Below are 25,639 nucleotides of genomic sequence, written 5' to 3' on the forward strand. Positions count from 1 at the left end.
GATTGAGAAGCATAAGCTTTCTTAAGAGCTATCCACACATCTCTAGCATTGGAGATTCTAACAATTTGACTTAGCACACTCTCAGTCACAGTAGCCTTGATCCAGCTTAGGACCAGTTGATCAGACCTTTTCCACACAAGATATTCAAGATTTATAGGACGAGTTTCACCTTCTTTAGTCACACTTAAATATTGCTTTGGAGCATGAACCATCAACAAATTTAATCAAATTTTGACTAAACATAACTTATTCAATCTGAGATCATCACAACAAATAATTATTGTGATCAAGTTTTACCGAAACAAAGCTCAAGAAGGTGTTCCACTAGATTGTGACATTGAGAACCAAGAATATAGCCATGGATGATGATGTAGACGTAGATGAGGAACTCATGACGATAGGCACACGAACTTCGAGAACCTAAGGTTGATCCCAAGACAAAGGGGAGCACACTCCTACAAGCGCAACTCCAAATAACTAATTTTCAATGCCCGAGGTATGCACAACCCCAGCTGTGCGTAGGGGTGTACACGACACGAGCTTGGTCTCAAAAAGCTCAACTCAAATTGAGCCGAGCTTGAAAAGTTATGTAGAAACTCGGCTCGAGCCGCATTAGCTTACATTTAAAAAAAAAACAATTGCATAGAGGGTGGGATTTGAACCCAAGACAAGGGGGAGCACACTCCCATAAGCACAACTCCAAATAACTAATTTTCAATGCCTGAGGTATGCATAACCTCAACTGTGCATAAGAGTGCACACGAGCCGGGCTCGAGCTGAGCCAAGTCTCAAAAAGCTCAACTCAAATTGAGTCGAGCTTGAAAAGTTATGTACAAACTCGGCTCGAGTTTGAGCCTAGCTCAGCTCGGCTTGAGCTGCATTAACTTACATTTTAAAAAAATTAATTGCATAGAGGTTGGGATTTGAACCCAAGACCTCCCGCGTACACGTTACCCACTTAGCTAAAGGCAGGTTTTGTGATTAGAAGTCAACAAAAACAATACATATCCTAAAATTAGTCTCCATATAAATCTATTAGTTGAGCTTCATCGGGCTAATTGAGCTTAATTACTCATTTACTTACTTGGACGAGTTTGAGTCGGGTTTAAACAAGTCAAGCCTGAGACAAACTCGAGCTAGCTCGACTCATTGTGTAACCCTAATTGTGCATACAAAAAACACACAAACAGGACTCACTTGACAAAGCTTGCACCTCATGAGGATCCAACAAGGAAGGCAACACAAGAGAGGCTGATTGTCTTAGCAGCCCATAGCTTTGATACCATAAAAGAGAATGGATTTGACGTTGGATCAGATCTTACGCAAGTTGAAATTTAAGAACGCAAACACATGCACACACTATTTTACGTGGTTCGGTCAGCCGTGCTTACGTCCACAGTATTTTTTTTCTCTCTATTCAATGTTTTTCTTTAGAGATGAGAGGTTTATTTATAAAGCTCATTTGATTACAAGAAGGAATATGTTTCTTGATCCTTTTCTCTTGGTGTCATGATCTATCTTGAAACCATGTGGGCTCAGGATGCTCCATTGGATGACACCCATCTTAATCATCTTCTTTATCACTAGGGAGCTTCCTCTTTGCCTTGAGGAGGGAGTTCCCATACAAGGCCTCAAACTCGGGGCAGGAATAGACCTCTCTATCCATGCGCCGTCAGTTTTAAAAATGGATACAGGAGAAGATATATAAACTGTTAAGTCTGTAGCCTTATTCTTTCTAAAATTACCAAGAGCTCTCTGCAACTCAAGGCCAAGAATTGGCATAGTACACCACATAGTTGAGTGGTTGTGAGGGTTCTGAGATGAAGGCACCAGATCAAAGCTTTCTGGCTCATGGGTGTGTCCGTAGCTTTCAGAGGTGGGCCACATAAGGCAGGGTGATCGTGGGCCCCCACCCAGGGTTTTCCTCGCTTCGACAAGGGCTCCTTGTCATAAAAAAAATCATTTTCAACAACTTAGCTCAGTTGAGGCTTTAAGTGGAGAAACTGCACCTGCGATCGGAGACCTAGCCATGCTGGTGTTAGCTTACCATACCTATGGTTGCCTTCTGGTGGCATGAAACTCGATCGGGGACCTCCTTATTCTGAACCTGAGACTACGTGGTCGATCCTTTGGGGTTACTTTAGCAGATGTATGTGACTGTGAGCTAACCTATATTAATGCGCAATGCTTTAAAGGGGACCAGTTCCCTGCACACTCCTTGCGGTTGCAACTAATTTCTGAACATGTTGCACTCAAGTTTAATTGCCAAAACAGTGAGCATCATATTGCATATTGCTTTTTGGACCAGCAGAATTTCATGGAAAAGAAATATGACAATATGGTCATATATGAAACACATGATTATCGTGAATTGGATCCAAAGTGCCTTCGTAAGGCTAAATGTCATGCACCATCATGAAAAAATAAGAAAATGTTTGGAATTATCTACAAATGTAACTGCATCACCAATTCGTTCATATTTTACAACACATATACTAATTAGAAAGACACGCAGATCACCTTACAGAGAAGAAAGGTCATCAATCTTTGACAATTGTTCACAAGTACTCTCTCTCTCTCTCTTCATTTGCATGCACTGACTCTCCTACTTGCCAAAGAATATAGACAAAATCGTAATAAAAAGAGTATTGTCTGTGTTAGGCTTACTTTTTTCAATAAATCAGTACGGCGTGACAGTCCTTACCATCGCAAGCCTTTCTATTGCTCTGTCACGGGCATAGAATGCTTCGCAAACCCACGACATGCCAAGTTGTTCAAGCTGGCTAGCTTAATGGCTAGTCTGTGTAACGACACTTTTTCATATGTTGAATCATTTTTATTGGCCCTGCGCACCACCTCGTGCGTAGCTGCTTAACGGAATTTGATCAAGCATATTTTCAAATGTGTGTTTCTACGTAGTCCATGCCGCTTAGTGCACTACTGTTTCATGCCAGCTATCACTTCTGAAAGAGGCACAAACTTTGCCTTAGCCTTGCGTGCCATGAAGTGTATTGCGACTTCATACGTACGACACAACAAAACCTTGTCACCGAAGGAACAAGACCTTGCAACCCCCAGTCCGAAGACCAATTGATGATTGAACACTATAGCAAAGAGCACCACCCAGACTCATTCACCTGCGCCTATGCATTCACTTGCCTAGCCCTGAGTCACCATACTCGGTTGAAACCACCTAAGGTGATCCCTAAGGGAATTAGCCCTAACCCACACGTACCTCCGTACATCCAACCGCTATGCGTGAGACATATCTTGTAAGCCAAGAGGTTCTTAACCAAATCTCCAAAAGCAACATTGCCTGATCTACTGACACTGCTTAACCAAACAATGCTCCACGTCTGTGCCGCTATACAATGACGCACTAACGATGATACTGATACCTATCATATGTCATGCTACCACCACACGTCACCGATCAAGTGAACACATATATACCACACATTCTTACACTCGATGTATTTTTTACTCAGTAGAGTTTCACACTACATATGTCCTATTCTGAAAGATCGGCCTCGAACATTCTCTCTCACCCAAAACCATTGTTGTCATCGACAATGCTAGTGTAGGTAAGAACACAGTCTTCACTGATATGCCAATTTTTTTTTGTACTTATCTTTGGTTTACTCTTTTTCTTTAGCTTACTCAACTTGTTCTGGTTTACATCTACCATCGTCGCAACCTTTAACACATCAAGTTTTATTCCTTAACGCATCTTCGATCACTTAGACAACGATCTTTTGCTTTATCAATATCGAGCATTATCTGTTCGTGAGACCCCATTGCAGTCTCATACACAAGCAGGTCATCCTCACTCGCATGACAAACTTGCCATCTTTATGCTCATGGTTGGGGTGTCTCCCAACCCCAGCAAGGGCAATTTCAAGCCCTTCGTGGTCCTCACAAAGAAAGACGACCGCCAACATGTGTTGCAAGGATATCAACTCCCTTAAGCACTAACTTGCAATTTTTCAATGGTCCAAATTAGTCCTCATTTGGGGAACACCTTGCATATCACCCCAACGTAGTTCTTCAAAGTTTCTTTCTAGACACTCATCTTCACAAGGGCACCTTGGCCTGATGTTGTAACTCTCCTTCCAAAGCTAGCATGTTGTAACTCTCTCTCAGAGTCAGTAAAATATTATCGTAGAAACTAACGAGTCACAAACAATAACTTTTTTTTATACACACAATTTATAGAGGATCTGCCAACTCAAGGGACCAAAACAACGAGCATTCTGCTCAATGTGGGCACTCCGCAAACCCATAATTTCGAAAGAAAATTTAGAAGTTTAGTTGAGTCTCATACCCAAAGGTGCAAATCTTTTTGGCTTGTCTATGTTCCTTTAGCCAATCGAATAATAATCTTATACTTCTACTTACCATGATAAAGATGTCTCATACCATCCTGCCACCATATTGCTTTTGTGCTCGGTCAACAATACTTCAGTTGATTAAATTTGCGTAATTAAGATAAACTATCATTGTCCTTTTCAGTGACGCACACAATGAATACACTACAAGAGAAACGTGGATTAGCGACAAACATTTGCGATGGATTTTTTCTATCGCAAATGTGCGACAGATTAGCGAGAGAAAACTATCAATCGCTAACATTCAAAATATTTGCAAAATTAGCGACGAAAATATCTCCCTCATAATTTCATCGCTAATGAGCGACGAAATTTTTCCATCGCCAAACACTACAAGAAAAAATGTTAATTAGCGAGGGAATTATTCTGTAGATAATCTGTCACTAATTAGCGAGGGATTAGTGAGGGAATTTTTCCCTCGCTAATCCGTCGCTAATTAGCAACAAATTAGTGACAGAAAAATTCTCTCGCTAATCCCTCACTAATTTTTTATTTAAACCATCCCATTTGAGGTGCGAAATTTTCCCTCTCTCCTCGTTCAATTTTTTTTATTTAAACCGTCTCCCACCACTCCTCCTGCGAGGTCCTCCGCTCCTTCAAGGAGCTCCGCCGGCTCTGCATCGAGCTCCCTGACGGCAAGCTCGGCATCGACGACGGCGCCCTCCTCAAGTGGAAGGCCGAGTTTGGGAGCTCACTCAAGAGTTGCACCATCCTCATCATCCCCTCCTTCCGCCGGTGCCCCCTGCTGGCTATGATCTCTCCATCGATCCCGCCATTGAAGCTGAGAGGGACCCCAATTGCGGCTCTGAGGACCAAGGAGGCATCCCGGAGTCATTTTACATGAATGACGGACTGAAGTTGCGCATCGTCTGGACGATCACCTCGCTGATCGCCGCCTCCGTCGGAGAGCGCACCAGAGAGCACGCCGGAGAGCATGCCGGTTTTGTGCAAAAGTCCCCACAGTGGCGGGCCGGGCCGCTTGGGTACAATGCATGTGTGGTGCGGTACAAGTCCGACATATTTTTTCCGGAATACCGCCCGACAGGGAGCAATTTTTTTTAAATTTTTTTTTTTAAAAATTTAGCGATGGATTAGCGACGAATATTATCCATCGCTAATTTAAAATAGTGACAGACTCATGACGGATAATATTCGTCGCTAATTTAAAATTATGATGTACTCGTGACGGATCATGTCTGTTGCTAATTTGTCGCAAATTAGCGATGGATGTAGCGACAGATAAGTTCTATCGCTAATTAGCGACTAGGATTATGCGACGGATGCTATCTATCACTAATCCGTCGCCAATTCATCGCTAAACTATTTAGCGACAGATTAGCGACGGATAGTGTCCGTCGCTAATTCATATTTTTCTTGTAGTGATAGCAAGGTCTTCGTGAATCTTTCTGCTCTGATGTCAATTTATCATGGGCTTAATTCTTCAGTAGGTCAGTGCGGCGCGATGGTCCTTCCTTACTGTCGCAAGTCTATCCGGTCGCTCATTTGCTGTCGTGAAAGCTTTGAGTATAGAGAGTGCAAGAGAGCGAAAGAGAAGAAAGAGAGAGAGAGAAATTGCAATTACTTGAAGGTAATCACAACGAAGGTGAACAAAGAAAGCTCAACGCATTTGCATTCATTCACTATTTTGCCCGCAAACTTATTACAGTTCAGATCTTTGGGTTAACCCTTTAGGACATTGATCAACCTGAACCAAAGTGTAAGGGTGACTCGAAGAAAGTTAGTAGTGACTCAACCAAAACAAAACAGACTCTAGACATAATTGTACAAAGTAAGTCAGAAGGGAACAATTTGAATAATTATAGTAATAAAAATGATAGTGCTTCACTGATGGTGTTCAAAAATCACATTACCAAAAACCTGACTTGTAGCTCACAAGGGCTCCACTCATCTGGTAGGGGCGACTTATGAATGTTATCAAGTTTATGGACGCCACCAGTTTGAAACCGCTGGTGCATCCCTTGCCGCAATGTCAAGCTGAGTGTACTTTCCAGTGGGCAGGAGGACCTCAAAGATTTTACTACACGGGAGGTCAGCCAATGTGCGGTCAGTGATGGCGGGGTTTTCTTTTGGATTATACAAAAAAAAAAGTGACTTGTTTTTTCCATGAAGGCCTATCACAAAACTGCCAGGCAATCTTTGTGTATAATGAAATATATATGCAGCGATCTTTTTCAAAAAAAAAGAAATATATCTTCCGAGAAAGTCTATTTTGGTTCTGTCCATGATACCATGTGCTGGTACAGATTCTTCCTTGCATGCATGGATTGAGTCAGGGAGTGTGAGGTCTAATCGTATAGATTTGTTTAGCATGGTTTATTTGCTATATGTTAGAAAGTTTAATCATCACTAATATGTCATGTTATTCACTAAAAAGTTTGGCACAATATTCAAATTTTGAGAAATTTTGAGAAGGTGAAAACCAACTGCTCACAATTCATGATGACGAATGATTTAAATATGGCCTAAAACATTAGTTGGAATCTACAACATTTCTTTTTTGAAAGCTAGTACAAATGCATCATTTCAAATATGATCAAAATGTTACGTAGAACGATGACTGGGAGAAGGCAATCGAGAGGTCGAAGTAGGAGGGGTTCCACGGTTCTGGGATAAGGGTGGTTCAAGAAGACCCGCAACAACTGGTCGTCCCCCAACAAATCGCATACTGTGACAAACACGGGATATCAACCAGGGCTTCCTCCTCAACCTTCGTCGAAGGTTGGAGCTTCTGTCTAGCAGTTCTAAGGCTCAAGGACTTCAGGTTTTTTTATCAGGATTTCTTCCTGAAATTGTCCCACACACTCAGGGATTGTCTTGATGCTGGCTCCTTGGAATGGTCAAATGTTCATTCTTTTATATGTGGGGTTCTCCCGCAGATCTTAGTAATTGATTTATATCTCATTTTAGTAGTTTAGTAGAATTATCATTTACTTTCTTTATTGATGTTTATCAAAATAGTAGTTTAAGTCTATTAGGATTAGGATTCTTTTTCTTTAAATATAAGAAAGATTTGGGCTCACAATGCTGTGAAGTTCACAAAGAGGCTTGAAGGGAGTTTAGAAAGAAAACATGAATTTCGTCATAGCTTCTTTGCATAAAATAAACGAAGACATGCATGACATAGCTGGAGAGTTTGATTTGAAAATATTGAATTCATTTATTTATTTTTCATTAATGCAATAGTTTATCGTTGAGTTTTCATTCCTCTTGTTTTCGTGGTTAAATCTCGGTAGTATCATAACATAGCTTTCTTCACTAATCGAGTTTTTTCTATTTGCATCAAAGGGCCTCGATGACCTTTCCCTTCCTTTATTTAGAATGTACCTTGGCTTCCGATGGCCCTTGGATGCGGGTTGCCTCTGGAAAGAGAGGCGGATCTCAGCTTGGCCTGGAGACTGGTGGTGTGAGAAATGCAGCTCACACAATTTCAGACATAGCAAATTACGTTTTAAATATGGGGTGTGTACAGAGAAATACAACCCAAAAACCTTTTGGTGGTCAAGCCGTCTGCTAGAAGTCATCGTCCCCGTGTGGTTTGGCCATCAGATTCTATGTTGGACTGTCAAGAGTGCAACACCTCGAGGTCAGATGATCAGGTTACCCAATCGTCGCCGTCGATCAGGATTGGTGCTTTTCAAGTCCCTATCCTTCCCAAGCACCTTCGAGCGTTTCGACCTTCAGCTGCAGGTGGAATGACCCCTGGTTCGTTGTCTCAAGTGAAAGTTGAACCGTCATATCCCTCGCAGGGGAGACTCACGTTGGCTGAGGTGGTGTGTGGCCTTCCCAAAGCTTGTAGCATATCCCACGAAGACGTTAATGATGGCATTTTCAAACCCACCGGACCTTATCACCTACCTCCTCATCGTCATCTTCAATCTCCCTTTGCAGTGATACCGGCCTCAACCCTCACCGCTCCTTTGATCTCAACTCCACCGCCCTTGCCATGATGATTCAGAAATATCGCTTTTGGGTTCCTCGTTTCAACAGGCCTTGGACTCGTTAGGGGTGCTGGTTTCCCATGAAAAAGCTAACGACATTCAACAGCTCATACAATCTAAAATCTGATCTTGGGATTCAGAGAGGTTATCGAGTGCCGCAAGAACCCTCGCCTATCCCAACTGAAGCGAAAGATCAGGAGCTTGAGAGTCATTGCTGCAACTGCTGTCGATAGCCCAAATGGCAGCCGTGTCACTGGCAGGGCTATGGAGAATGCCTCTCTTTAACAATACCAATGAAGGTGGTTGTTTAGAATGCAAGGGGCCTGAACTCAAGAGAGAGGCAGCATTTTCTCGCAAACTGGAGGAAATGTTTAGGTGCCGATGTGTTGGTAGTTGTTGAATCAAAGCTACAACAAATCGACTCTTCTTGGGCTAGTTCCATTTAGAGAGAGGGTGTAATTTTTCATTTAAACCACCGGCTGGGGCTTCCAGTGGTATAGTTATATGGCGTTCCGACTGGACCGATGCTTTGCAGCATGTGGGTGACTACTGCTACTCTGTTTCTGTAAACTTTTTGGGCCCTTCTCTCAAGGCTCCGTTGCGACCCTACTACTTGGGCTTTGGGCTAGGAAACGTCGTTTTTGGTCAGAACTGAGTCTGTGGCTGCCCAAGCTACAGATCATTGGTGCGTTATTGGGGACTTTAGTTGCTTAAAGTCCTGCGAGGAATGCAACCTTCCCATCTTATCAACCATGAGGAATTTTAACAAATTTATGAACAGCTGCATCCTTCATGATATTCCAGCGGCCAAGCATTTTCATGGTCTAATAAACGTAGGGAGCCTTGTCTCTGGAAACTCAACTGGGCCATCGCTTCGTCGTCTTTGATGGAGTCTTATCATGATATGACGATCACCATCTGCCCTGGAATCGCTTCTGATCATGGGGTGATCTTAATGGAGTTCAACAGGGACCTAAAAACCCTTAACAATTTCGATTCGAAGACTGGTGGCTATCGGTCTTGGGTTTCTTGGAGGCAGTCTCGAATAGGTGGGCCTGCAACGTTGATGGTCAGTGGGCTGCCTACCGTCTCTCTCAAAAGCTGCAGGTGTTGCAACGATTTATGAAATCCTGGATACGTGATAATGTAGGGTCCTGTTTTGCCAATATTCACAAATGAGAGCAGGAGATCTCGGAGATGCATATTCAAATAGATAATTCACCTGATGCGGACTTTTTCAAGCTATTTTGGGAGGATTGCAAGCTCGATCTTCTGCAGTTCGCCTCTGAATTCCTTCCCATGGGGTATCATGCTTAAAGAGTTTAATCATTCGGAATTTATTTTGATCGCGCAAGCAGAGGACATATCTAGTAAACGTAGGTTAAAGTGTTTGTTGTCATCTCTCATTTCTCCATGTCAATCTGCTTTTTTAAAGGGTTGAATCCTTCACGATTATGTGTTCATTGCCAATGAACTGGTTCATTCCTTGGTACAGTCAGGTAAGTCTTTTTTCATCTTAAAATGCGATATTTTTAAAGCCTTTGGTATGGTTACTTGAGGCTTTCTTCAACAATGTCTGCACGAGATGGACCTTCTGAATACCTTCGTAAATTGGATTATGGAGTTAGTTTTTACAGTTCAAATTGTTGTCTCCGTTAATGGCGAATGAGGTTTCTTCTTTCAAATGAAGTGCAGCCTCCAACAATGCTGCTCCCTTTAGCCTCTATTGTTCAATGTAGTTCAATAAGGCATTGGTTTCCAGTTTCATCGATCAGCTCCCTATGATTGATCTTGACAACATTTCGCTACTTCAATATGCAGATGAACGTTTTATTTGGTTATGCCAACACCTCACAAATGGCTAGAATATGGTTGCTCCTGAGGGCTTTTGAGACTGTTTCTAGGCTCAATATCAGCGAAAACAAATGCAAGCTAGTCGTCATCAACCTACAGTAGCGCCATGTGCGTCTCGCAGAAATTTTATTTGGGTATAGTCCGTCGGCACTTCCTTCAGACTTCTTGGGTCTTAAATTCTGCCCCAGCCTCTTAGGAAGGATTTCTGGGTAACGGGGCTCCACCCTGCCTCACCCCGTTTGAATCAAGAATTGAGGACATGAGGAGGGGATGAAGGTTAAAATCAAAACCCATGCGGGGATGGACTTACGCTCGCCCCACCCTGCTTCGCCCCGTTCCGATCCCTGCCTTGCCCCACCCCGCCCCATCCCCAATCCTTCTTTGGGGATGGCAATGGACCGAGGACAAATGGGGCCCTGCCCCGCCTCGCTCCGTTTGAACCATTGATGGAGGACATCAAACGGGGATGGAGGATATGAAATGGGGATAAAAGTTACAATCCAAACCGGTGCGAGGATGGAGGCAGAGATGGAGGTCCGGATTTTGAGATGGGGGTAGAGGTAGAGACCTTATCCCCCACAGCCCTCCAGCCTCTCCCCCCCCCCCCGCCATGGTCCACTGAAAGAAAAAAATTCTTTGAAGAATTGATTCTTGTCAGGGAAAATCTCTCTCGAAGTCAGTGAGGGTCATTCTTATTCGCAACGTTCTCAACAGTAATGCTGCATCATATTGCCTTTTTCATCTGCCAAAAACATTTGAATCGAGATTGAACAAGATTTTCTCAAACTTTCTACGGGGTGGAAAGGGTCCTGCTAAGGTTCTTGTAAATTGGAAAGGGGTCTCGTGCCCTATACAGCACGGTGGTTTATGAATTAAGAGGTTGTCGTTGTTTAATGTTGGGAGCTTCCTTGAAGAAGGGCTTTCTGAAGCGCCTTAAATCATTACAGCTTTTTTTTATCATTCCTTATTCCTTCTGATGTCAGCAGAGCCTTCAAATTAAAGTTCACTAACACCTAATGGCAAATTTATAATTGCATCATGCTACTCAGCTAGCATGGACGCTGGAATGGATCAGTTTCCTAAAGGTGCCTTCGCCTGGGTCTCAGTTTTCGGCGTGGCTTCTGCTGGCTGGTCATGTTAACACCATGGATAGCATACAGAAATGGGGTTATTCATCTTGTCAACCGATGTTGTTTGTTCGAAAAAGATATGGAAGTTGCCGAGAATTTATTCTAGTTTTGCACATTTTTCAATCACTGTTTAAAGCGGCCTAGCAGAACCTTAACCAGTAATTGAACCAGTCATCATGCTTCAGGATGCAGATTATAGGCCCTCCATCTGTGAATTTCTCCAAGAAATGGCGATGGGCTTGAAGTCAGATTGGTGACAAATCTGGAAGGAAAGAAACAGCAGACTCTTCAATGAAAAAAAACAGATGTTCATAGTGTGTTTTATGCTATTCAATCCGACGCTTTTCACTCTGCGTGAGCTGTTTGGTGGAGTGAGGATATTTCATGGTTGGAGCCTTGTCTTTTGAGGCCTTTTGTTAATTTTGCCTTATGGGCTCCTGTCTTCATGTAAATTCTTTGTTCTCAAGACGAATTCTCTTCGTCTTTCCTGATCTTTTATTAATACTTTTTTTCTCGTTCTAAAAAAATGTTTATCAGATCTATATAAATAAAGAGTGCGGTAGTAAAGTTCATCAAAAGATAAAAAACATCAAATTGTGGTGGTATACTACCGCAATAAGCACACACAGATAATTAAATTTTTTTGTTGGAATGTGGGAAAGACAAAATTGATATCAATGAGTGTTATTTTCTAGTAAGCATATGAGTTGATTTACCATGGCTTCCAAATAGTTATATTATATATAGAGAGAGAGATCAACAAAATGTTGAACCCATGAACTGAACAAGAGCAAAAGCCAAAACAAATAAAGAAAGCACAAGAGAAAAGATAAAATGGGCTCACACCGGAGCCGCTTGCCCAGATTGCGACAAAGGATAGGTAGCATCAGCAGGAGGGAGTGAAAGATCACTAAGATGCATACGCAAGATCACATAAACATATATCAAGATTTTATGTACCAGGTTTTGAATGTTAACTCGAATATGACGAAAATGAGCATCGTTTCGCGCCATCCAAACAAACCACCAAGAAGTAAGCAACCACGTCTGCCAGATGAACCTCCACCTCTTGCTGCGCCTAATACAAACCGGCCCCAAGATCAGATCTAGCGCAAATGACTCCTCCTTAACAAATACTTTCGGATGCCTCCAGGTCCTGCTAAAGATTTCCATAAATATTGGGCAAGACCAGAACAAGTGAAACGTAGATTCTTCTGTAGCTTGACAAAGCACGCACCAACTCGGGAGCTGAATGCCCCACTTCTTTAAATTACTATGGGTCTGGATCCTATCGTGCAAAATTAACCAAGCCAGGACTCGAGAACGGGGGGAAGGACCCTTCGCCCAAAGCACATCCTCAGGCAACCAATCAGCCCCCGGCGGGAGCAACGATCTATAGACTTTTTTGGTGAGAAACTCTCTGCTTGGCGCCAACGCCCACTGCAACCACTGACCAAAATTTTTGGAGTCCTCAAAATGGTCTCTAAAGCAGGCTAAAGCCCTCAACCACGATTTACGCAAGTGCGAGAGCGCCAAACCTCGGGTTCCTAGACGAACCAGGATAAGAGATGGATCCCCATATTTAGCAAGAAGCAAACTAGCACAAGGGTTATCCGGTTGGTAGGCCAACCAACATTGCTTGGCGACAAGAACAATGCTTCGCAGTCTGGGCACAGAAATGCCTAAACCAGCCATACGCCGAGGTAAGACCACCGAACGCCAACCAATCAAGTGACGTTTACCCTTGAGTTGACACCCAGACCATATAAAGCCTGCCAGCAAGCGTGTCAGCTGCTTCTCTACTCCCACAGACATCACAAACATAGACATGAAAAATTCTGGAATAGTTGAAAGAACATGTCTGATTAAGGTTAGACGGCCAGTGCTGGAGAGAGAGAGAGAGAGAGAGAGAGAGAGAGAGAGAGAGAGAGAGAGAGAGAGAGAGAGAGAGAGAGAGCAACACCTTTTCGGATGGCAACAAAGATCATGTTTGACAGAGTTAGGAAAACATTAAGGTCCTTACGTTTCTTAGATCGGCAAGCTGGGGAGAATCCTACTGTTGATTCAAATGATGACGGTGGGCGTAGTTTGAACAAAATAGCATCAAGTAGTTAATAGGATTAAGAAAGTTTTTTGTTAATCAAGGCACAATTTTTTTTTCCTTAAAAAAAACAGGATTATTAAAGTTATTTGCAATCAAGGCACGATTTCTTTTTTCTTTTTTTTGAGTAAGCATTCAAGGCAAGATACTATGAATCATTCTAGGACAAAAGAAGTAGCTAGATGGTTCTGTTTCAAAATGACAAACCAATCACTTGTGAGGCATTTATTCTGATGGGCATGCTAGTCTATTTCAAAGGGGGTTGCACCTTCTTAAGAATAGTGTTCGCGCATTGATGCCAGGAAATGCCTAGATTTGTTTTTTGACGACGAAGGGAAACCCTCACTGAGAACCGGATCACTTAATGATGGGCCTGCCTCTTTGTGAGGTAAAACTCCAGGCTGATGACACGACCACCCAGCCTTGTGCCTAAAAACCGTGGTAAAGCAACAATAGCACTCATGCGCCAGCAGAATTCGATCCTGGGCCTTCAGCTTGACACGGGACCTCATATGACTTAGATATGTTAACCTAGTCTGTTTCTCTTAATTCTATCAGTGTGGTGCAACTTGTCAAAAATTGTAGGATTGTCTTTCTGTAAAAGGGCCAATCTAAGTCACCAATGGGGGTTCCGCATGGTTGGTAGGAGCTGTCAATGCACATCTCCTTATGGTGAGACGTTGCAGGTTCAAACCCCAGTGGTATATTGAATAATAACTGGTGGGGGTCTGCCTAACCCCAGCTTGCCTTTCAAAAAAAAAGGGGGGCAATCTAAGTGGATAACGATTTTGATAGATCTGCCCCATAGGTTGAAGTGTTTTATGATAGATCTGAACCATTAGATGTGTTTATCATGCTTGATTTAGTCGAAATCGACTCTTGGATCATGTTTTTTCAATAGAAAAAGTATTTTTATGAGCCTATAGATCACATCTATGATGTTAGATGTGAGAAAAAAATGCAAAAACTATGATTTTTGATAGGGCTTAACGAGGCAGAATGAGAAAAGGGGCAGCACCAGCGCATTACTCTCTCTCTCTCTCATCGTCATAGGAGGAAGGTTGTTCCTTCTATCTCCATTGAGGGTGTTTCTTATCTCAATCAGCACGTTAATCCGGCAGTCTCGCTATACTTTAAGGACTTATATTCTGCTTCGTTAACTGCAGAGGGTGTCTTTGGTAATATTCGAGTTGGCTCAATTCAACCAGAGCAAGCCAGATCTATGCAAAGAAGGTTCTCTGAAGATGAGATTTTTTCGGCAATTAAGGATCTGTCGGGTTGGAAAGCGCCTGGCATTGACGGGTTTCATGTCGACTTTTTTAGAATCTTTTGGGACTGTGTTAAATCAGACGTGGTGAGTATGTTTGATGAGTTTCATCGTAACTCCAGACTGCCTTATCATTTGCATGTTGCTATTATTTCGCTCATTCTGAAAAATGACGAGGCCAATGATATTTCTCGATTTCGACCAATCTCAGTTATGAGTGCTCTCTATCGGATGTTTGCCAAAGTTTTGGCGAATAGGCTGAAATTGGTGGCTAACCAAATTTTTTCAGACTCTCAGTTCGCCTTTATATGTAATAAGAGGGTCCAACACTCATTCATCATGACATCCGAGGTGGTCCATTCCTTGCAGCATAGCGGTCAACCTTACTTTGTCCTTAAATTAGACTTTCATAAAGCTTTTGACTCTGTGCATTGGCCATTCTTATTTCTAATGTTAGCAAATTTCAGTATTGGTCGTTGTTTTTCTAGTTGGGTGAGAGAGCTAGTCTCAAATGCCCAGGCCATGTTAAATATCAATGGTATTAGAGGAGACCGGTTGAAGCTAGGGTGGGGTTTGCGGCAAGGGTGCCCCCTATCACCTTTGTTGTTCAATGCAGTTGCTGAGGGTCTTGTGGTCTTGCTTAAGCGGGCTGTTGTATCGGGTTTCATTGATCCTTTGCAGGTTTCCGACTTCCCGGGTCATATTCTTACTTATGCTGATGATATGATCATTTTTTATCGTGCAAATGTTCAACAGATGCTTAGGTTCAAGCTTATCATTCAGTTCTTTCTCTCCATGTCCGGGCTTTCTCTAAATGAGACCAAATGCTCTATTACCATATTCAATGTTAATGCCAATATGCTTGCAGCTGGAAAGAGAATTTTTAATTGCACTACTTCTGACTTGCCTATTATGTACCTTGGCTTGCCGTTACAAGTGAAGCCCCTCTCTTCAGCGGCTTGGGCTCCGACTCTTCAAAAAGTGAAGCGCAAATTGCTTTCGTGGCAGTCGTCTTATCTTTCTAGCGCTGGACGTCTAACCTTAGTCAGACATGTTCTTTCAACTATTCCAGAATTTTTCATGTCTCTGTTTGTGATGCCTGTGGGAGTAGAGAAGCAGCCGACGCGCTTGCTGGCAGACTTTCTATGGTCTGGGTGTAAACTCAAAGGTAAGCGTCACTTGATTGGTTGGCATTCGGTGGTACTACCTCGGCGTATGGGTGGTTTAGGTATTCTGGTGCCCAGACTGCGAAGCATTGTTCTTGTCACCAAACAATGTTAGTTGGCCCACCAACCGGGTAACCCTTGTGCTAGTTTTCTTCTTGCTAAATCTTATTCCGGTTCGTCTGGGAACCCGAGGTTTGGCGCTCTCGCACTTGCGTAAATCGTGGTTGAGGGCTTTAGCCTGCTTTAGAGACCATTTTGAGGTCTTCAAAAATTTTGGTCAGTGGTTGCAGTGGGCGTTGGCACCAAGCGGAGAGTTTCTCACCAAAAAAGTCTATAGATCGTTGCTACCGCGAGGGGCTGATTGGTTGCCCGAGGATGTGCTTTGGGCGAATGGTCCTTCCCCCCGTTCTCGAGTCCTGGCTTGGTTAATTTTGCACGATAGGATCCAGACCCACAGTAATTTAAAGAAGTGGGGCATTCAACTCCCGAGTTGGTGCGTGCTTTGTCAAGCTGCAGAAGAATCTACGTTTCACTTGTTCTGGTCTTGCCCAATATTTATGGAAATCTTTAGCAGGACCTGGAGGCATCCGGAAGTATTTGTTAAGGAGTCATTTGCGCTAGATCTGATCTTGGGGCCGGTTTGTATTAGGCGCAGCAAGAGGTGGAGGTTCATCTGGCGGACGTGGTTGCTTACTTCTTGGTGGTTTGTTTGGATGGCGCGAAACGATGCTCATTTTCGTCATATTCGAGTTAACATTCAAAACCTGGTACATAAAATCTTGATAGATGTTTATGCGATCTTGCGTATGCATCTTAGTGATCTTTTACTCCCTCCTGCTGATGCTACCTATCCTTTGTCGCAATCTGGGCAAGCGGCTCCGGCGTGAGCCCATTTTATCTGTCTAATGTTCTTTTCTCTTGTGCTTTCTTTATTTGTTTTGGCTTTTGTTCTTGTTCAGTTCATGGGTTCAACATTTTGTTGATCTTCATGAGTGGTAATGTTGAATTACTTTCGGCTCTCTCTCTCTCTCTCTCTATATATATATATATATATATATATATATATTGATGCATACACACACTAAAATATAAAATTAATATAAGATCTAGATAAAATTCATGACATTTATAAATGATATTTTAATTATCTTGATATTGTTGAGATTTTATAGTCTTAGAAACTTGTTGAAATAAAACTGCAATAACTTGAAACATCATATTTATGAGATATCCTGCAAATCAGCTATTTCTCTTAATTATTGGGACATAATCCTATGCATTTTGATCCAAAAAAAACTGTGCCATGCCTTTGAAAGAAGAGTTAATGGCTACTTATTAATTGAAAAGTCTTTAGTGTACATTTGGAGATCATGTTAAACCTGACCAAGTTCATGAACTATATTCATTTTTATTCTCCACTACTCTATTACTACTTGAAGGAGGAAGAAAAATTGTTTCCACCCAAAAAGAACAACTTCTGAAAAGTAAAGGAGGCATATCAATCAGCTTCTTCTCCAGCTTTGAAGAATGCCCTCCAAAATATCCTTCGCATCCTTAGAAATATCAGTACTATCTATAAACCTTCTCAACTTATCTTTTTGTTTGTTGACATCAATAGCTTTTCCACCCAACAATCTGTATGGAAAAAACATCTATCAATTATCTGGTATAGATTCCATTATTCCAATGATTGCAATTACACCAACATTGAGAAAGAAACGAAATTTCAATAAAATGGTTACCCGTTGAGTTTGCAGGCAGCATGTGAATCTGTAAACTGCTCTGTGCTTCTTAGATTGAGACATTCACAAAGCCTGATGTGGTGTTTCTGCAAATAGTATTTCTGATGGCAATTCTCTGCAAGAAAGAAATCCGAAGAGTAACCTGGAAGGATGACTGTAACTATTCTTCTGTTTAGCTGCATCTGCCGTCTGACCTTTGATTTCATAGCTTCTTTTCTTTGCTCTTGATTCGCGTAAAAGATTGCAGATCTGAGATGTGTTCTGAGTCCAAATTGCTGATAACCAAATTCATTTCAAGTCAATGATGATGAATGAATGGTGAAAAATGTAGTAAACAAGATAAAAATAGAGGGAAGGAATACCAAGAACTCTTTGCTTGTAGGGTCGTGTGCATCCCAGAAGACCTCACAGAGAGATCCAAATGAGACAATTCTCTTGTCATAAACCACCTTGACTGCTTCCGTGTGGCCTGTATTTGCGTTAGAGACCTGCAAAAGATGAACCTGGGGATTGCACACTTTTATTGAAAAAAAAACATCTTTTGTAGTGATTCTGTCTAGAATTCTCAATTTCTTGTTACTGAGCAGAAAAAATTTACATTTTGCACTCCTCTGTAGGTGGGCTTCCTTAGGGTGCCTCCATAATAACCAGTTGATGTCGTGAGAACTCCATCCACACACCCAAATGCTGCCTCAACTGTCCAAAAACTTCCTATCATAATTCACCAATAAAAATGACGGTCAAGACCAATAAACATTCTGAAGAAAAGGCATAATTTTAAGTCATTCAAACACTTACCTCCTGCAAACAGTGCTTCTTCCATGAACTCAGATGGGACCTGTGAAGAAGTGCTGGTGATTCCCTGATGACCATGATTGGCTTTCTCATTTTTCTGATGAGGCAGCAACTTATACATTGCAATCGATTTGATCAGATACTCAAAGATTTTCTGGCTGTTCCCTTGTTTTCTGTTTTGTGATGCCTGTCAGGGATCAAAGGTTTCTGAAATTGAATGCATCATTTCCAGAGTTTATAGAGGAGTTGTCTGGTGTATGTTTCCTCTGACTTTTTCTCTCTCATCACTGTGTGAAAAGGAAAAGGGCGTAAAGAATTCTTGATGCTTCTTCACTTACAAGAAATATCATCTTATGTCATAACTCATGGTGCATTCATCCAAGTTTTGCATCCTTTTGCATTTAATAATTTATGGGTGTTTGATTTCACAGTTTGGAAGGAAGGCACCTTGAAATTTGAGTAGATACATTTTGGGTTAAATGATATAATGTTTGATACTTGCGTTCTGGGTAAAATGATGAAATGGTCAACTGATTTTTTTTTTTTTTTGGGGGGGGGGGGCGGGGATCAATCTTCAATTGTTCAAACTGCATGACGGAAATCATATTGAGCGATGGGTAGGATGAAGCAAAATTAAGTAATTTTAAACATTTAGACTTTGAGGCTGCAAGCCTGAAACCAGTCAGGCTGGCCAAACTGCAGGCTGTGACTCATGCTGTGGTGTGGACATATTGGCGCTTTTTTTTAAATATTGCCAAAAAAGTGATATTTTAATCTTGATATTTTAAGCTCCAAAATGTCACAATATTTTCAAATGCTAAAACATAAATATCATGATTTTATCGCAATAGTTACATATTTACAGCTATTTTTGTGAAATGGTTGAAACGTTTTTATATACATTTTTTGTTCTTAGTTGATTTATTTTTGCAGATAATTTTCTGAAAAAAATACAAGAAATAGGAATAATTGCAATTTTCAGCCGTTATTTTTCATTTTAAACCTTTGCCACCGTGCTTATTCATGGGCGAATGGGCCAAACATAACCTCAGGAAGTCATATATGCCCATATTATGCCAATTCATCCATCCTTTTCTATGACAGCATAGAGGGCACCCCTAGCTGCTATTGTCCCAGTTGTGATGTTTATTTTCTATTTATTTTACCTTTTGTCATATTGTGTGTCATATGAGTGGTATTTGGTGAAATTTGGCAAGTGGGGATTGTTGAGCTTTGCTCCATGGTTTGAATGCACATTTATGAGAGTAAAAAATAACCAAAAGTCTGACTTTGGAATGGTGGTTTTGGATGTCAGGGTGCAAAGGTGGTTTTCCAAAGGTCAAATGCTGGTTTTGGAGGAAGGCTTAACTTAAATTAGGTCTGATGCATTAAAGTTGAAACCACCAAAGCAAAACCGCTTTGTATGCCTAATTAAATGACAGAAATGCTCTCAGCAAGTCCTGAAATTAAAAATAGTTGTAGATATTGAAGAATTTGGAATTGGGTAATGAGATATGTAATGAAATTTGAAAGGATATTTTAATCCTTCAATTATTGTACCATTGATTGTGTGAACCTTATAACAACCCAACCATGTGTCCGAATCGAAACACTTCAAGCGATGATCCCTATAAAATCAAGTACATAGATCACATATACTACAACAACAACAACAACTACCACTACAACAAAGCAGTAGATTAGCGACGACCACATTCCGTCGCTAACATGGTTAGCGACGGATTAGCGACAACGAGGCGACAGTATGCTTACGTCGCGAATATTTCGACGCTAACTGGCGACGGAATTATTTCGTCGCCAGGTCCGTCGCTAATTGCGACGGAATAATGAGCGCTATATTCCGTCGCCAATCCGCCGGTACTCAACGTCGACCACCGCTTGGCGACGGCTTTACTTCCGTCGCTATATTAATATGAATAGCGACGGATGGTTCCGTCGCTAATCCGTCGCAAACACGAAAAAAAATTAAAAAAATTTTATTTGAAAATTAATTACCGAGAACTGTACAATTTCTATTTCCTGTACAATTTATATTTCCTGTAAATAAAAAACAAACCACACAAAAAAAATCATATAACAAGAAACTACAACAATTAATCGTTCCACCTTAAAATTAAGAAGTTTAATTATTTACAATTCAACAATTAAAATTAAGAAAAATAAAAAAAAATAGAACTTCTTCAACACAGTCCTCTAATCATCGCCAAGATTTTGTGCGTCTTCTTGTTCATTGTCTTTATCTATCCCTTCAGCTCCACTACCCTGATTATCGCTAACAGCCTACACAAGGAAAGAACAGTCAGTATTGATAAACAAAATATAATGAAATAAATTACACACTATATGTGATTCTATCATGTGCTCATGTGTGATCTAAGGCAATAAAAAAACTCTATATGTGATTCTATCATGCTCATATGTGCTCTAAGGCAGTCAAAAAATTGAATATGTGATTATAGCATGTTCATATGTGTTCTAAGGCATCTAAAAAAACTCTATATGTGATTCTACCATGCTCATATGTGCTTTAAGGCAGACAAAAAACTATATATGTGATTCGATCATGCTCGTATGTGTGCTAAGGCAGTCAAAAAATTGAATATGTGAATATAGCATGCTCATATGTGCTCTAAGGCAGGCAAAGCCAAAAATTTTATATGTGATTCTATCATAAATGATATATAACATGTTCATATATGTTCTAAGGCAGTCAAAAAACTCTATATGTTATTATAGCATGCTCATATGTGTGCTAGGGCAGTCAAAAAACTGAATATGTGATTATAACATGCTCATATGTGTTCTTAGGCAGTCAAAAAACTGAATATGTGATTATAGCATGCTCATATGTGTTATAATGCAGTCAAAAAAACTTTATATGTGATTCTATCATGCTCATATGTGCTCTAAGGCAGACAAAAAGTTTTATATATATATATATATATATATGATTCTATCATGCTCATATGTGTGCTAAGGCAGTAAAAAAATTGAATATGTGAATATAGCATGCTCATATGTGCTCTAAGGCAGGCAAAGCCAAAAAATTTATATGTGATTCTATCATAAATGATATATAACATGTTCATATGTGTTCTAAGGCAGTCAAAAAATTGAATATGTGATTATAGCATGTTCATATGTGTTCTAAGGCATCTAAAAAAACTCTATATGTGATTCTACCATGCTCAGATGTGCTTTAAGACAGGCAAAAAACTATATATGTGATTCGATCATGCTCGTATGTGTGCTAAGGCAGTCAAAAAATTGAATATGTGAATATAGCATGCTCATATGTGCTCTAAGGCAGTCAAAAAACTGAATATGTGATTATACCTGAGAGGGACCTGGAATCGAAGATCCCCTATCCTGAACAGCGGCCTTGATCTCATTTCGGAGAAAGGGGGCGACGGTGTATTGAAAGTAGTTATTCAGTGATTCATTAATGATCTCGCATACATCATCACCAGAAAGAATAGTCGGTTGCTTGGAGCTTATGTCGGCGCAAGAAGTCGGTGAGCCGTAACTGGAAGAACCAATAACTGGTGAAGTGTTCATATTACTCCCAAACCCGAACACACGACCTTTTTTTGGTTCACTTGCTGCAGTCACCCATGCTGTAGGATCAAATGATGGATGCTGAGTAGCGTCTTCGCCATATCGCTCTACCATCTGTTGCTCATATGCCTCCTACAAAATAATGTTTAAAGTATTCATTAATAATTAATGATAACATTATGATAACTTGCATATATATTGCAATGATTATTAATAGAATTAATACATACCGTTGTCGTTCTCGCCTTCTCTGATACGAAGACTCCCGTGGTCTTCCGTTTATGTGTTTCTACAAACACATCCTTATATGGTACACTGCCTCCTTTTTCTGCTTCCTGCGAAGTTAAATGACAAAAGATTTAGTACACAAGTTTGCAACAATACTTATAAAATTAATATTATATATTGATGAGTTACCATTTTCTTTAGGTGGCTCCCAAATGTCTTAGATCCACCTGTGTGTAGATGGGCTTCGGGCATCTTCGATCGATTTTATGAAGCCTTCGCAGAGCGATTTTTAAATGCATCTCCTGCCCACTTATCGCACATTTCATCCCAGTAATCTCTCCTGATAGTAATAGGACCATGGCCCTTCCACAGTAATGGATCATCTACTACACCAGATGCTTTTTTTGCTGCAGTCTTCATAGTGTGCAGCATGTCTGCAAATCGATTGGCAGCCACCTTCTGCCACACCTTCCTTGCATCATTTTCTTCCACCGTAGTTGCGAAGCAATTCGAAGCCTACAAATATTTTCAAAAAGTTAGTAGACATTGCTTAAATAAATTAAATATGAAACACATTAACTATGAGGAACAACTGTATACCATGAATGAGGACCACAATCTGTCTAACACCTCCTTTGGGTACTCTTTCCATTGAGCAACTGGTCCTGGTAGATGTTGAAGAAGTGAATTCCTAATCTCCCGTACTACTTCTTGTGGCTCAAACCTCGTGCTGCACATGAATTGTTACACAGTAAATATCAATATAAAATATTTAAAAGATATGCAATAATTTAAAACAAAATACTTACGGTCGATTATCGATATACACTATTCGAATGAGTCTTCTTGTGCCAGCCTGAGAAGACCCTGTTTCCTGTGTTGGCTGTTGACTTGTGTGATCAACTGGTGTAGGTGGGTCGTGTACAGACGCAACATCATCTGTAAAAAAATATATTAGAAATTCTCAGAATGTGCATTTGAATTAATCAAGCATCTAATTAGTTATATGATATACCTATCACAGGAGCCCGTGAAGATGAAGGCTGAGCCTGGCTACTACTGGATGAGCGACCACTATAACCTCCACGAACCATATTCTAACAAATAACATATGTCATATAATACATTCAAATAATTCACATCAAGTATTACAATGCAATTAAGTCATTCACATCAAGCATTGCAATGCATTCAAATAATTCAAATCATTGGCATCAAGTATTGCACTAATTCAAATCATTCGTTAATTGCATAAATTATAATACATTCAGATAATTCAAATAATTCACATCAAGTATTACAATGCAATCAAGTCATTCACATTAAGCATTGCAATGCATTCAAATAATTCAAATCATTGGCATCAAGTATTGCACTAATTCAAATCATTCGTTAATTGCATAAATTATAATACATTCAGATAATTCAAATAATTTACATCAAGTATTACAATGCAATCAAGTCATTCATATCAAGCATTGCAATGCATTCAAATAATTCAAATCATTGGCATCAAGTATTGCACTAATTCAAATCATTCGTTAATTGCATAAATTATAATACATTCAGATAATTGAAATCATTCACATCAAGTATTATAATGCATTCGAATCATTCGTATCAAGTATTACAATACATTCAAATAAAATTTATGATCATTCACACCAAGTATTGCAATACAACTCACATCAAGTATTACAATGCATTTAAATAGAGGTTTGTAGTATAAGATTTTGCTCACTAGCTTGAGAATTCTTCCTCGTCACTAGTTTGATTTTCTTCTTCTTCTTCTTCATTGTTTGCCCATCCACTTGGTACATCATTTGGATCACATTCCTCTATGAATGTTTCATCGGCCAATGGAGATATGACATGCATATCATGCGCAACATCGTGACCATAAACAAAGTCATAGACATCATCTGATTGATAGTAATCACTGTCTTCAGCTAACTCATCTTCCTGTAACTGATCATACTCGGGGTATAGTTTGGATTTCACCTTGCAAACTGCCCACCATTCATTTCTATCTGACTTTTTTATACTCGGATATGAAGTATAATAAACTTGTTGAGCTTGCGAGGCTAATATGAATGGTTCATATGTTCCAAACCTGGATTTATGATTCACCTCCACAATGCCTGAAGCTTTGTCGAGTCTTGTTGCAGTTGGATCAAACCAATGACACTTGAATATCGTAACCCTGTTATTCATGCCTAAGTAAGTCAACTCCATTATTTCCTCTATAACACCGTAGTAATCATGTTCATTTTCACCGTAGCTGCTACCCTTGACACACACGCCACTATTTATCGTTGATTTGTTTATACCGTAGTCTTTTGTATGGAATCAATAACCATTTACGATATACCCGTTGTAGCATTGCACAACTTTGATCGGACCATTTTCTAAATCACATATTCCTTGATCTTTAACATCACCATTGCGAACCTACGCACAAACATAAACAATGATTGTGATCACGATCAATTAAGTAACTTAGTGTTGTTTATAAGTACAAAATTTATGTTAGCTTCTTTACCAACTGTTTCAACCACTCCACAAACTTAGTTTCACGTTCTTTTTGTACTTCTGCATCAGTGAGATGTGAAACTTCGTTTTGCAACTTCAGATCAAATCGTCTGCAAACCACAAATACTTATATTACCGAGCCATGTATCCACATATAGAACATAAAAGGATTTATAATTGAGTTGCATATACATATACTTACTCGATGTATGGGTCGATCGCTGAGCAATTAAAAAGAATATAGATGTGTGCTGCATCTTGCTCTCGATCTGTCAATAGCCTTGATCGGCAACTACCAAATGCATGCCCAAGTGGTTGAAATATCGACAGCTTGTCAGCTACAGTTACTTGTTCTCCATCATCGTTACGGGGCGGGCATGTGTAACGTGTTGGAATATGAGGTTCGAAGTACATAGATGAGAAATTTGAAATCTCTTCTAAAGTGTACGCCTCACAAATAGAGCCTTCTACTCTTGCTTTATTACGAACCTTTTTTTTTAGGTCGGACATGCATCTGACAAGAATATACATTTCAAATTTTAAATATCTGTCACTAAAGAGACAAATATAAAAAAACATATACCTTTCAAATGGGTACATCCATCGATATTGCACAGGGCCACCAACCCTTAGTTCATATGGCAGATGTATGATCAAATGTTCCATAACATCGAAAAATGCTGGCGGAAATATCTTTTCTAACAGACAAACAGTGATGATGACAGAGTCCTCGAGATTCTTTACATCTGATACAACGACCTCCCGTGCGCACAATGTTCTGAAAAATCCGCTCAACTCAGACAATACCCCCCCATATAGGTTTGTCTAACATATCATGGAATGCTAGGGGTATCGATCGTTGCATAAAGATATGACAATCATGGCTCTTCAACCCATA

The 25,639-nt window shown here is 40.4% G+C and overlaps 2 protein-coding genes across 2 annotated transcripts in view; one reads left to right on the forward strand and one right to left on the reverse strand.

The window, feature by feature from the left end:
* SETH2 (UDP-Glycosyltransferase superfamily protein) overlaps nucleotides 1–7,762 on the forward strand; it is a 32,462-nt gene extending 24,700 nt beyond the window's left edge. Inside the window, exon 11 of the transcript XR_016433065.1 lies at nucleotides 7,695–7,762. The gene's annotated coding sequence lies outside the window, so the exon portion shown is untranslated. The remainder of the gene's footprint in view (nucleotides 1–7,694) is intronic.
* A 9,586-nt stretch (nucleotides 7,763–17,348) lies between these two features.
* LOC149831926 (uncharacterized) lies at nucleotides 17,349–18,444 on the reverse strand. Its single transcript, XM_090012286.1, has 5 exons — nucleotides 18,406–18,444; nucleotides 18,206–18,318; nucleotides 17,970–18,095; nucleotides 17,608–17,882; nucleotides 17,349–17,500 (listed from the first exon to the last, which is right to left on the reverse strand). Exons 1-5 carry the CDS (start codon nucleotides 18,428–18,430, stop codon nucleotides 17,368–17,370), a joined length of 672 nt encoding a protein of 223 aa, XP_089868412.1. The 5' UTR covers nucleotides 18,431–18,444; the 3' UTR covers nucleotides 17,349–17,367.
* Nucleotides 18,445–25,639: the final 7,195 nt, after the last annotated feature.

This window comes from Nuphar pumila, chromosome 7, assembly GCF_984573655.1.
Source record: "Nuphar pumila chromosome 7, dmNupPumi1.hap1.1, whole genome shotgun sequence".
In the NCBI taxonomy this organism is placed as follows: Eukaryota; Viridiplantae; Streptophyta; class Magnoliopsida; order Nymphaeales; family Nymphaeaceae; genus Nuphar; species Nuphar pumila.

Bases quoted from the DNA above. Each gene is read 5' to 3' on its own strand.
- LOC149831926 (XM_090012286.1), bottom strand. From the start codon at position 18,430: ATGGAAGAAGCACTGTTTGCAGGAG. The intron at 18,319-18,405 runs GTAAGTGTTTGA...GAATTATGATAG, and splicing joins AGAAGCACTGTTTGCAGGAG to GAAGTTTTTGGACAGTTGAG. The intron at 17,501-17,607 runs GTAACCATTTTA...TTTTCCATACAG, and splicing joins GCTGCCTGCAAACTCAACGG to ATTGTTGGGTGGAAAAGCTA.